We start from the raw sequence: 13,784 nt of genomic DNA, 5'->3' as shown, positions 1-13,784 counted from the left end.
CTGTGAGCCAGTCATGGTCAAGGCCAGTGGGTAGCATATGGTTATGTTTTATGATAGCATCATGAACTTTTACACCTTCACAATGGCTGAACTTTCCATTTTGATCCCAGTCTTTAAATCATTGCGTCTCTGTTGTCACTCACAGGGCTGTTGAACCTCCTCCGAGCGCTCTCTAACCAGACTGTGCGTCCGCAGCGCGGTCCCCGGCCCTGCTAATCGTTACGTCTGTGTAGAGCAACTTTCCTGTCAATCATCCCCACAGTGGCACTTTTGTTCCCCGGCCTCTGCCCCCTCCCTCCACCTTCCCGTCAGAAGCCCTCAGTCTGAGGAACAGAAGACAAAGGGATGACGGATGGGTGAAGGTCCCTCGCAGGGATGTACAGTATAGAAGGTGTGTGCTGTAAGGGGTGACAATGAGCACATTCAGGCAGACACAATACAGAGCTTCGGCAGCCTGTGAGAGAAGCCCAGCATCAGGCCGGCACAGTCCCCTAAAGCAGGCAGCCAGCAGCCGCACAGAGCCGGGGGTAATCACCAAGTGCTGAACAACATCCCTATTGACTGGGAGCAAATAAAATAGGAGAGGAAACACAGAGCAGAAGAAGCACAGGGAAGGAAGAGAGGGAAACAAAATGAGAGCAAATGTGTTTGTATCAGATAAGGTCGGAAAGAAAACACAAAGAAATTAGAGCTGCCCCAAACTGGACGTTTCGATTCATTAGTCGAGAAGACCCCGAGTCAAATTACATTACGTCTGTCGAATCTCTGCACTTTAGTTTATCAGCTGCATCATTTTACACAGAGCCAAGCAGGAGCAACTGCATGTCAGGTTGTAACTTTACAAACCAGGTCTAGAGAAAAACCTGTGGTGTTGGTTGCTCTGGTTTTTACCTTTAGCCGAATTATTAGAGGTCTCCTTTCCGCTGAAACAAACATACACTGGGTTTAAAACCAGTAAAAACATTAAATAAAGAAGCTTTACTTTAAAAATCTGTCTTTTTACATCCCTCTTCTTTGTCAGACACAGGACGACAGGAGAGTCTGCTAGCGTAGATGCTGCTAACTCGTTTGAAAGAGCCCAGCTTGTTTTTAGCTTAGGAGTCCTTTAGTGTTTTTTGTTCATGAGGTTATTACCAAGAGCTGATTTCCCCTCTCCAAAACAAAAACACCAGGTAATTAAAAGTGATAACAAACACAGAAAGAAGCAGTTTCAAGGATAAAAAGCTCTCTGGAGGGGGCTAGCTTGGCTGCGTGCTGAGCTGTCGCTAACGTTAGCTCACTAGCTTACTTAAATCCTTCATCAGGTTAAATGATTTGGGAAACATAAAGACAGGGACGTGATTTGAAGCAAGAAGTAGTTGTAGAAGTCGGTTGGAAATGTTTTAATGTCCAGTCAACAGCCGGCATGTGTGGTAAACATGTGACTTGCTGAGTGAGGAGTTTGGTGAGGCTTAACAAAAAAAGGAACAAATGGTCGAAGCTTTATTTGTTGTTCACAAGGTTTTTACTGTTAGCCGAATTCTCTTCAAAGGTCTCCTCTCTGAAAACAAGAAAAACATGGAATAAAGAAGTTTCACTTTAAAAATCAGGAACTGTTCCTGTGGCTTTCCTGGTAAACTTGTGACTTGAGTTTGGCGGATCACTGAACAAAACAAAGGAACAAATAGTCGAAGCTTTCTATTGAACAGCCAAATCTGATTCAAGTCCTAACATTCTGAGCTTGGGTACAGCAATTAAGGAAATATAATAGAGCAATTAGTGAGGGGAGAAACATCTCTTTATCTTGACTCATCATCTGGCTGCGAGTCCCAGCCGGCCTCCACGTGTTGCCGGCCTGTGAGGACCCGTGTTCCCTCCGCCTGCCTCCTTCTGATCAGAAGCCCAGCTATCCGCTCGTTCTGTGTGCCGGCTCGTCGCTGTGTGAGTGTGTTTATTTTCGAGTGTGTGACTCACACTTCCTGTGCTCTGCCAATGAGGCAAAGCTGTATGGAACAGCAGGACCTCCGTTCATTCTCAATTCTCTCTTTCTCTTTCTGTTTCTCTGCGTCTCTCTCGTGTTGCACCGCTGATAGGACCAGCCGGAGCTCTGCGTAATGCGGGGGCTCGCTTGAATGGATGCCACTCTGGAATTCATTATACAGATGCAGCACAGTGACAGGCTGGGAGTGGGAGATTTACGTAAATGAGACATGCACATGCAGGTATAGGGTCTGTCACATATAGGAAGAAGGTTTATTACACCGCCACAGTAAGAGAAGTTTGCTGAAAAGGAGATTGCAAAGATAATCTCCAGTGTTCTGCGGGAAAATCCCATGCAAGACCTGTTTGTCATCCAATCTGTGGGCAGTGTGCCACCGCCAGAGCAAGTGTACGATTCATTAAACTCCTGTACAATCTGTATGTGCGTGCATTTAGGTTGTCAGGCACTTTGGTTGCATTAGAGACGACAAAAACGATTGATGCGTTTACTGTCATCTCAAAGATGTGATTTTTTTAGATGTCCCTCATGCTACGGGAATATGAGTCGTTTTTAGTTTCCTCTTCTCACCGCATCTTCCTGCTTCCCCTCATAACACTCATACAGTGGAAACATTCATTTAGTGTCTCCCTCTCTCTCCATCCCTCTTTTTTTGCCTCACCCCCAGCCTCTCTCCCTCTCTCTCCCTCTCTCTCTCTCTCACCAACACACCCACTCAAACAGTCATATCCGCTCTCACTCTCTCTGGCTCTCCCTGCTTGTCTCACAGTGCCTGTGAAGCGTCTCTGAGGGGGAAGACCAGACTGCTCTGTCAGGTAATCCAAACTCAGCCTGTTCTCGCTTTCTCTCTCTCTCTCTCTCTGCCCTCCTCCACTTACTCTCTCTTTCTTTCATAGTCTTCCTTTCTCCTTTAAATCCATCTCTGTCTGCCTCTCTCTCCTCAGTCTTTCCCTCCTTTTATTATTTTACTTGTCAGCTGTGGCAAGTGAGTTGTAGTCAGTGCTCCTCCAATTGCATGGACTTTGAGTGTTTGAGCTTTATAATTGCAGTTTTTCTTATTTTATACTTTATAATTTAGCACTTTTGCACTTAGTGAGTATTTTGTAAGTTATTAGATTTATTCTTATTTCTTATGGGAATGTAAAAGACTTGTTTGGACTGGTTTAAGGACAAAAACCTGAAGTTTTCTAGCATTTCAAAGGGTGTCTCTGAATCTTCTGGACATAATGACACAAGGATTTAAATGTTTGTAGAGTTCGAAAGCGTCTCAATTAAGGTAGAAGATTCCTTCTGACTTCTTGCGTGAGTTTTGTCCCTTTTTTTTCCTGAATTTATGGACATTTTGTGGAGTTGTTGTACTCTCCAAATCAAGCTCCTCTCCAAGCAGAGGTAAAGCCATGTCACTGAAAATTTAGACTTTATAAATTGACAAATTAAGTGATTACAAAATATCAATTCAATCTGTGAAAGTCCCGAGAGCTGATAAAATTATAGACAACGACACAACCTGCAGTTTACTCAAAGTTGTGGTGAGTTTGTTTATAAAGTTGATGATGTCACCGAAGGATCAAATTGTCCTTGCGATCGTCTGAGGCGTGCGTTACACGTCTCCTCTATCCCACTCGTGTTTGATTTATTGACCTGCAGTCTAGCGGCTCGTGTTTAATCAAAGTGAACGCTCTTTCACAGCCTTATCAAAGCGCTGTGAAATCCCTCTCTACACCCTCTCGCCTCAGAGGTGCAGCGATCCCGACGCGTCCCTCGCCGAGCTGAGAGGGTGAGTGAGAGCTCTGGTATGTGGTGTTTTCTCAGACGGCGTCCTCCTTAGCGCGCAAGCTTTCACTGACAGGAGTGATATCCTGAGTGAGCGCGAGTGTCGGCCTCTGAGGTTTTATGCTCTGTCTGGCATCTGGTTGTGTCTTTTTGGTTTCTTTTCCAGTCAGACCAAAGTGTTTCTTCCTGTGGTTTTCGATTGGTCGGTGCTACTCTCCAGGATTCTGGGGATGAAGTTTGATTGACAGCTCTGTTTTTGTTGGCCGTGGCTGTGATTTAACTTTCCATGTACCTTGTGTTTAAGGAATCCTGCAGAGCGTACTGTACTGAATGTTGCATTGCTACATTGAGATTATTAGGTTTGCCGGTTCAAACTTTAAAGAAAACCCTGCATGTATTTGTTGTCAATCAAAGCGGGTTAGATGTCAAAGGTCACGCCAGCTTGTCAATGCATGCAGAGGCCAAACATTGTCCCTCCTCACTTCCTGCTGCCAGTGTGCGTATGCAGTCAGAAAGGATGCTGGGAGATAAATTTAGACCTCCAGCTCCCTCTCCATCTGCCGTTGCTCAGAGTAGGCTGGTTTCCATGGGAACCTGCACCAGGCTACCGCCAGTAACAGCGAACGGGGAGAGGGAGAGAGATGTGTGTGTGTGTGTTTGTGTGTTTTGGGAGGGGTATGACAGCAGATTTTTTAAAAAGCACTTTAGAGGGTTTATGTGTTCCCAGGGCACGAGGTAATTTAATGTTTAGCCCGTATTTTCATCCGTCATTACTGGCTGCATGAACACGTCGGGGTATTGACGAGGAAATGAACACAAACTCTGCCGGCTGCACTCTCCCGCGCATGATAATGAAGTTTTTACTGTAAATCTGCTGCAAAGCTGCTGCGCTGCTTATCGAGCAGGAGCCGAGCTAAATGTTTGCTTTATTGGATTTAGTGTATTAGAAGTGTAACTGCTGGAGTAAATAGACTCAGCGGAGATGATTGAAGGAGACCATGTGTGTGTGTGTGTGTGTGACAGCAAGTGAGTGTGTGTAAGGATGTGGAGTTCAGGCTCTTCTGTGTGTCAGGGCTCCCCTCGGGTACCTGCATCAGTGTCTGTTTCTGCTGACAAAGCCCCTTTGCATGTACACACACACACACACATCTGCACACAGCCGTCTCTCATTCTCTGTGGACCCGTCATTAATCACATTTTAGGCGCAGACAGAAACTAGTTCATGCAACGAATCACGGCAAACGTCCTTTTTGTGAATTATTGTTGAATGAGCTAAGATGGACGGGGGATGGTACACCGCTTTGGGGGTAAGATGCTCATCTGTTAACACTTCATTTGCAAATTGATGCTAATATTAGCTTTAGGGTTGTGAGCTGACACCTCCAGTCAGAAGAAAGTAAAACAGCTGCATTGGTGACTTCCTGTTTGAACCTCCGTCTAAAAATAGCGCACAGAGAAAAACCCTTTCCCCAACCTCAGCAGCGAGGGCAGACTAATTTACATATCCTGTTTGTTTGCTTTACAAGTGGTCTTATCATTGTAATATTTTTTTGTATGGTGCATGAGCCCATAGAGCATTGAGTGTAAAAGGTGTAGCTGCTAACAAGTCATCGCTGTGGAATGAGAAGGATGAGAGAGGAAAACCCCCTCGTCACACAGCAGGAGGACCGGCTGACTGGAATGAGGAAGGGTCACCTCAGGGCGCTGCGGCTGTTAGCTGGTCAGATGTGTCAGAGTAGATTTAGGGCTGATGCTTTCTAGTGGGTTTTTACGCTGGGGAGAGTAGTACTGTACACTGTATGTGCGCTTTAGGGTGTGTGTGTGTGTGTGTGTGTGTGTGTGTGTGTGTGTGTGTGTGTGTGTGTGTGTGTGTGTGTGTGTGTGTGTGTGTGTGTGTGTGTGTGTGTGTTTCGGCTTATTGTAGGCTACACTCTTGCATTCCTCTCCCTCATCTTCCTGGCAGAGCTCTGACTGTGTGTTTCCCCGCTCAGAGCTGGCAGTCTAGACGGCCATGAATAATGTAGGCAATGCTCTCCCCAACCTTAAAACCGTCTAATCGCCCTGTTTAAGGGCTGCATCAACTGCTCTGCCAAAGATCATTAAACTTACACTCTGATAACCAACTACATGAAGAGAGACATTAATTCAGCGGGGTCGGGGAAGACAATTTGTCTTTCTCTTTGTGCTTTCCCTCCTGCTCGTTCCTGTTTTCTATTCACAGCATCATCCCTCTTCTTCGCATTCAGACCCAACCACTTTTTGCACACTTGGTTGCCCCCCTCTGCTCTCATATGTTTCTATTGTAATCTATTTTTAAACTCTCTCCTAAAGCTAAAGTACGTATGGAACAACATTCAGCTGTAAGGGTAACTTGTTTTGAGGCTTCTCTCCCTCTGGGCTTCTACATGTAAGAGTGTTTCTCTGGATAAACAAGGTGGAAGAAGCGATGGCTGGCAACACATACAAAAGTCTTCCAGAGAAGTGAGTTTTAATGGTGTTGATTTGCTTTGTTACGCTGCCTAATTGCTGGGTGTTGATGGTGAAATTCAGCTGTAATCAAAGCGTTGGTCTGCTTGGAGAAACACACACTAAACAGATGATCAGCCCTCAGCAGATGTGGGGGAACGTGGAGATGGAGCAGAGGATCTGTCAAGTTGTTTCCAAGAGGAAGACTGATTCTCTTCTTCTCTTTTTTTTCTTTCACTGTAAACTGGCTCTAATGAAGGCTGACTGTGCAGAGTGGGGTTTTTTTTTAGACACATGGTGGGAGCAAAAGTGTGGCTCATTAAAAAAAAAACCTGTCAGTGCTGCCTTGCCACCACTGGCACCTAAAGCTGCAGTGTTCTGCTGGGCCTGTTTATTCAGCCACTGGATCACTGATTCAGTCTTTTCTCTTCCCCACCTCTTTTCCCTTCATTTTGCACTTTCTTACTCCGACTTTAAATGCATATCTGTAATGTAACCACACATTTTCTCTCCTGTAGACGATCCGATACCATGTTATCCTTCCCGATACCTAGAGTTGAGTAATGGCTGAAACCGATACCGGTGCAGTTTTGGATCGCTGACATGTGCTAGAATGACATAATTACACTCTTTGCTAGCACCACACTGTTGTTGTTTAACAGTATCGGAGGCATAGAAGCTCTTAATATCCTTTCATCTTTAATGCTCTTGGCTGTCAGAGGCGGAGCAAAGTAACTCTCCACACTTGTTTGTATCGGAGGCCAACGCAGATCTGGTATCGGTATTGGAACAACTCCACTCTCACCTCCTTTCAGTCGGGGTCTACACTTCCTCTGTATACATGTGAGGCATTAGAAGCTCTTAATATCCTCTCATCTTTAATGCTCTTGGCTGTCAGAGGCGGTGCAAACTCTCCGTCACAGAGATATATAGCTGTAAAGTGAACATCCTCCCTCTCTGAGCCGGGAGGGGTGGGAGTTCTCTCAATATCTCCCGCAATGATTGATTCTCTGGATGAGCCTGCGTGGGGACTGTCAGCGGTTGGGTATGGCTGCTCTCTGAAAATGTTATGATTGGCCCCATCTATTCCCAGAATGTGTTTTGATTGGCTTCGAGACAAGAACCCCATCCCAGGGTTGAGACGGAGTGCAGGCTTTGTAGTAAGTGGGGAATATTACAGAACATACATCTTGATAAAAGAGGAGATTTCATCGTACCCTGAATGCTCCATGATCATCTGTACTTGGCTCCTCTCAAGCACAGCTCTCTAGTAGTGTGTGAGTGGGAAGTATTGCAATAGATCTATCTTTAAAAAAAAACTTTCACAACAGGCTTCATAACAAGCAACAAGTCTTAGCGTCTCTTAAACACTGCACCCTGGTGGCTGAGTAGCCCCCAGTGAGGGCAAGGGGCTAAGGATAATACCCAGCTGCTGTCAAGTCTCTTTATCAACTATCAAACTGTACCCCTCCATTTACCCCCTTAAGCTTTAGTGCCAGATCCGATAAATAGAGACTGTATGTCCAACATTTGTTTTGACTCCTTGCCCTGACACTGTGGTCTCCTCTGTTGTGGCCTGTGCTGTGGATGTTGCCTGGCTGGCCCGATGCTGCTCTGACTTCTGCAGCGTCAGCAAGTCATGGGTCGGACAGGAATCACAAACTATTTTTGAGTAGAAGTCAAATCTTAAATTTAAGGAGTTTCACAAGTATTTATCCAGCACCACTTAACATAACAGAACTATAATGTTTCATAATATATCACATACAATGCAGTAGGTCTTCTCAATCACCGCACACCATCTGCTAGCTAAATGTTGAAGCCAGGACTGATGACAGCAATAACAGGTTGCTGAAGCAATTACCTTTTAAATGTTCTCATTATAACACTGACCCCACTCAACACTATTTCCGGAAATAACCCTATTAGTCATAGTATGATATGTGGGGGCAATATCTAATGGGGGGTTTCATGATAAGACACTAATGATTTTGGCTGTCTGCTCTACAATGATAACTCTTTGTCAAACTGCATGGCATTTTGAGACCCTTGGGACATCAGAAAGACAGAGTCATTTTCACGAGGCAGAGCAGGATCTTTCTCTATGCCGTCTTTGTTTTTCATTTTTAAAGCACTTTTTGACAACCCCCTTTTAAGGAATCTAATAAATGCGTCAATATGTTTCCGTTTTTGTAACTCAGTAATTCCCTGTCTCTTTCTTTGTGTCTTCAGACCCATTCAGATGCTGAACGGCTTACATACAACAAACAAAGAGGATGCAGACAATACCTTGGGGGGACTTTTAGAATGGCTGAGGCTGGACACAAGCAGAGCTGCTTTGTACAGAGAGATGATCCATGTTTACCTGCATCCATGCAGCTCCAGGGCACCTTTTAATGATGCCTCATTTGGTTCTCCGGAATAACTTTTGGCCCACACTAAAAAAGGCCGACCTTTGTGTTTTACAACTCAGTCCGTTCATGTACCCCTGCCTCTGACCTCTCTGCTGCTATGCGGTTAGCCCAATGAGGCTCAGAGAGCCCTTCCTTGTGTGACTTTGAGGCCTCCTCCCCACTCTATGGAGGCTGAGCCTAGCCGTCCGGCTGATGGGGAGCGCTCTGGAAGGCAAGAGCAGCAGCATGCCACAGCTGAATCCTCAGAAGGATCTTGTCCACCTCTGCAGCCCCAGCAGCCTCCTAATCCTCGTCCTGTACACAGAGCCTTGGGCCGCCTGCAAAACCGGCAACCCAAACGCACTGACCTTCTGCTTCGATTACAGCAGCAGCAAGCAGTAGCAGACTCCCCAGGTACCTCAGGAGGCAGCTTCTGCTCTCCACCTTCCTCATCGACCTCTTCCCTCCCCTCTACTTCCAGCCGGGGTGAGCATGGGGTCCCATCTCAGTCCAGCCAAGAGAGCCCAGAAGTGGTTAGCTCACCCAGAAAAGGAGAGAAGAAACCCCAAAAACCAGGGAAATATGTGTGCACTTATTGTGGCCGTCCATGTGCCAAGCCAAGCGTACTTCAGAAACACATTCGCTCCCATACAGGAGAAAGACCCTACCCTTGTGCCCCATGTGGCTTTTCTTTCAAGACCAAGAGCAACCTATACAAGCACCGAAAGTCCCATGCCCATCGCATTAAAGCAGGCCTAGCGTCTAGTCGTGATGAGCCCAGTTTGAGTGGACCAGAAGGTAGTGGTGTTGGAGAGGACCCTGAGGAACACACAGAGGGAGAAAGCACTGAGTCTGAAGAGGAGACAGGCCAACACAAGAAATCTTCCTCTAAGGAAATGTTGGGCCATCAGAAGAAAGGAAGTAAGGAGCCGCTGGGTGGCTTAGAGGAGGGCCAGAGACCCGAGGATTCCCAGGCTGTCAAGCAGAGGCTGGCACTGAGGCTTAGTGAAAGGAAACGTGGCCCGATGGCCTCTCCGGATGACCCTCCTTCTTCCCTTTCGACCTCATCTTCTTCTCTAGGCCCTGGCAGTAAGGGCAGCACAGAGTCCGGCTACTTTTCTGGATCCGGCAGCACTGACCTGTGCCAAGTTAGCCCTCCCAGTGCCAGTGCCAAAACCTACGCAGAAATTATTCTTGGGAAATATGGAAGACTGGGAGGGCAGCAGCGCAGTCCCCATCAGCAGCACCCTCATTCTTCACTTTCATCATCCTCAGGGACGGAGGACAAGACCATTCCCTTCGCTGTACCCAAAACTCAAGTCATAGAACACATTACCAAGCTCATCACTATCAATGAAGCAGTAGTAGACACCAGTGAGATTGATAGTGTAAAGCCCAGACGCTCCTCTCTGTCCAGGAAGAGCAGCATGGAGTCACCCAAATTTACCACCCCTAAAGATCCCTACATATTCGATCCCAAAGGAGAAGCCCCTGGCCCCAGTGGTTTGAGGCATCTCCATAATCCTGAGGCAGATCCACTAGGAACCCAGGAGCTGTCAGCAGTTCCTTTGCTTAGAAGCCACTCAATGCCATCACCTACCAGCCAAGGAGAGCCTTCCACCTCTGGCACCATGTCCCCCAGAGGTTACCGTCTCTGCCAGTCATTTGACGAGCAGCAGGCGGTGGTAGCAGAGATGAGGGTTGGCCATGCCCAGCGTATGCTGCGGCGCCAGCCTGCCATAGAAGTCCCATTGGGAGCTGAGCTAATGTTGGAGGAGGTCGGTTCCACCTCTTCCTCCTCAGCCAGACATACTGAACAAGCCAGACAGCCGCAGCAACAACAACAGCAAAGAAGTCCAAGCCTGTTTGCATGTGAAGCATGTGGGGGCCACTTCCAACACAGTGAAGGCTACGAGGCCCACAGACGCCTATGCCCTGGGCAGAAAAAAGTTGAACATAAGAGCATGGATGTTAGTAAAACATGCAGGGAGGATCGACCCCAAATGATGATGCACTATAAGTTCCGAGCACTGGCCATGGCTGTGAGGAAGAGGAGGAAAGAGGAAAGTCTGGAAGAGGATCCTCCCAGCCCCGGATCTGTAGCCATGTCAGGCAGCTCTGCAGGCCTTGCTCCGGTGCCAAGCAGACCAGAGCACAGCCAGGTTCTCTCAGGTTTGTTTATGTATCCCTCTCATTGCCAAAACAAAAATGACAACATTATGCAGTGTGAGGAGTAAGATTTTTCTATCATAGGAAGAACTACCCTGAGAAATTACACTACACTACAGATGAGGGAATGAAATGCAGAAAGATAAATTACATAATTCAAAAGCAGTATACCAAGAGAATATGATGGTTTATAATGTGTTGTTTGTCTATTTCTAGGTGTTTCTTTACAGACTGATCCAAAACAACAGCAGGATAGGAAGGGTGTGTCTGTGATCCAACACACAAGCTCGTTTGAAAAGCAGGAGAGCGTATCCATTGAAAGTCAAGAACCAGACCTCAAAGAGAGTCAGCAAAGGCATCAACCCGAGCCAAAACCATCACCCTCTACATCTCGTCTCATACGCCAGCCCAACATTCAAGTGCCAGAGATCCTTGTTACTGTGGAGCCTGATGCTGACATGCCATCTGTGTCACCGCCAGTGACAGCATCCTCATCCAAGGTTTGTGATTATTTAAAGTAACATTTGAGTTTATTCGTTTTATACAATTTGACTGCCTTACTTCTGTGTCATACTTCTTCCCTCAACAACAAAATCCATAAATATGTGCATTTTTAATATATAATAAATGTTGGATATTCTTAAATGTATGGGTTTGAACATCAACTTCTCAAGACAATTAGTTAACTATTTATCTCTCCTAGGAGGCAGAGAGAGTGGAGGAGTTCCAGTGGCCTCAGCGTAGTGAGACTCTGGCCAAGCTCCCTGCAGAGAAGCTGCCACCAAAGAAGAAGAGACTCCGCCTGGCAGAAGCAGCCCAGTCCTCTGGGGAGTCTAGCTTTGAGTCTGTGTCTCTGCCTCGCAGCCCCAGTCAAGAGAGCAACATCTCCCACACGTCAAGCCATTCTGCTTCTTTTGAGGACACAGCGAGATCAGAGTCTGGGATCTGGGCCTCCAGTAGCCAAAGCTCCCAGATGTTGATGGTGCCATCAGCTTCCCACCAACACCACCAAAGCCAAAAGGAGATGAGGCGCTCGGCCTCAGAACAAACCCCAACCAGCCCCCAACAAACAGAGCAGATCTCAGAGACTAGAAGTAAGTCATTTGACTATGGGTCCCTGTCTCCTCAGCAGTCTGCTTCCTCCTGGAAAGAAAGAAGAAAATGTCTCCTCGTGAAGCATGCCACCTTAGGGGAACCTGAGCAGGAGGAGGGGGCCAGCATGAGTCAGTTGTCCAGGGCAGAAAGTCCAAAGCCCGGGCCTTCACGCGCCATCTATCCTCCTCATTACTCAACTGAGGCAAGTGCCTGCTTCAGCCCAGAAGCTGCAGGAAAAGCCTTGCAGCTGTTGCCCCAACAAATCTTCCGGCCCTCTCAGGATGTGCTCCCTTTGCTTCCCAGAGGCCAGCAAGTGTTTCCCCCAGGACCACTATCTCAGCTACTCCCTGTCACCACAGCCATCTCCGATGTACTTTCCACCCAAATCGTCCACAGAGCATTCTTACATTCACCGTCAGGACCACCACCTATACAGATACACCCAGCACAGATTCACATGGCAGAACAGTTGGGCATACCCTTCCACCAGCTTCCTGCTCTTGTTCCTCTTCAGTTCTCTTCTAGGACTAGAGCTAACCAGGCCCTCTATTTTCCTTTTCCTTCAAGACTTACAACACATGTTCCTCACCTTCCCTCTACAGAGAGCAGATCCTCTATCTCTGCTATGTCATCTGCCCTTCCGCATCAAGCCCTTGTAAGAATCTCCTACCACCACCCAAGGCCGGTAATTGCCACATGCCTGGCACAGCTCACACCATTAGTGTCCCTCGTTGTGCCAGTGCGACTCCAGACCAATATACCTACCTATGCCAGTGCCATGTACACCACCCTGTCCCAGATCCTGGCCTCCACCTGCTCGCAGGGGCCAATTTCTTGCACAGCTATGGTCATCATGGGCCAGGTAGAGCGGAACAAGCTCCAAAGGTCCTACTTGAAAGTCCCCTCCCCAGACATCAAGAGCCTTCTTCCCCTGTCTCTTTCCACAGAGCTGGCCTCAGGATCTGGTGAGGGATATGGTCCCTTGGGGGCTGGAGGAAGTAAGCGCATGCTATCTCCTGCAGCCAGCCTGGAGCTTAGCACAGAGGCCCAGCGTCATCAGAAGAGGGTGAAAGAGGAAGGGGAGAAGGAACAACATAAGGTAGGAGAGGAGGAGCAGGAAGAGAAGGGTGTAGAACCGAAGGTCAGACTGGAAGACGAAAGTTCAGACACTTTGAGTAGTCCAGAAGAGGGAGAGAAGAAACTGGCCCAGAGGGCGGAGCTGACAGCTGTTAAAGTGGAGGGGCAACAGGAGCAAGTACCAAGGAAACATTATAGGGAGGAGAAAAAGGAGGATGAGGAGAAGGAGACATATGTGAAGACAAGTCAAACAAAGGAGGAGGTACCAGTTGGGAAAGAAGGGGTTGAAAGACCAAGCACCCCATCATACCCCAGCCTGGACACCTCCACCTCAGTCAACTGGTGCTACCTGAACTATGTCAAACCCAACCCATCTGCCCTGACGGACCCTTGCACTTCAGTTTATTCTACCTGGAGCGTCAGTGCTCACAACCCAAACTTGCCAGGCCTCAGCACCAAGTTGACGTTGTCTCTGCTGTGCTCCAAACAGAAGCACAGCTCAGAGACGTACACCATGGCCACAGCCCCAACATCAGCCAAAGGCCTTTTGGCCCCTGCCAGTAGCAGCACCCCACGTATGTCAGAGGTAAACATAACCACAATATACACTTTCTGATTATATTACAATCACACTATTTTTTTTCAATACTTACATTTATGTGCTTAAAGGGGTACTCCACCATTTAACACATGAAAGTCGGTTTACAGGTCATGGGGAGTACTGCTGAACTAGGGCTGAAGCATGGAATAAAAACATTAGTCTGTCAGTGTAATACGGGTGCTATGCTATGTTTGGTGGAGTACTCTTTTAACAATGAAATGTTGGATATTTT

General features: G+C 47.3%; 1 protein-coding gene across 2 annotated transcripts in view; it reads left to right on the top strand.

Moving 5' to 3' along the window:
• Positions 1–13,784, top strand: part of LOC138583813 (transcription factor HIVEP3) — a 42,817-nt gene that overhangs the window by 21,763 nt on the left and 7,270 nt on the right. Inside the window, exons 1-4 of one of the 2 annotated variants that reach the window (XM_069655817.1) lie at positions 2,757–2,793; positions 8,450–10,782; positions 10,996–11,279; positions 11,483–13,537. In XM_069655817.1, coding sequence (XP_069511918.1) covers positions 8,796–10,782; positions 10,996–11,279; positions 11,483–13,537 — 4,326 coding nt within the window. In that variant the 5' untranslated portion in view covers positions 2,757–2,793; positions 8,450–8,795. Of the gene's footprint in view, positions 1–2,756; positions 2,794–8,449; positions 10,783–10,995; positions 11,280–11,482; positions 13,538–13,784 lie in introns of those variants that run through there. The other variant, XM_069655816.1, reaches the window with a different exon arrangement.

Source organism: Semicossyphus pulcher, unplaced genomic scaffold (genome assembly GCF_022749685.1).
Source record: "Semicossyphus pulcher isolate SPU_LCO1_2020_fin unplaced genomic scaffold, fSemPul1.0.p SCAF_9, whole genome shotgun sequence".
Classification (NCBI taxonomy): Eukaryota; Metazoa; Chordata; class Actinopteri; order Labriformes; family Labridae; genus Semicossyphus; species Semicossyphus pulcher.
This window is presented reverse-complemented; position numbering and strand designations above follow the sequence as displayed.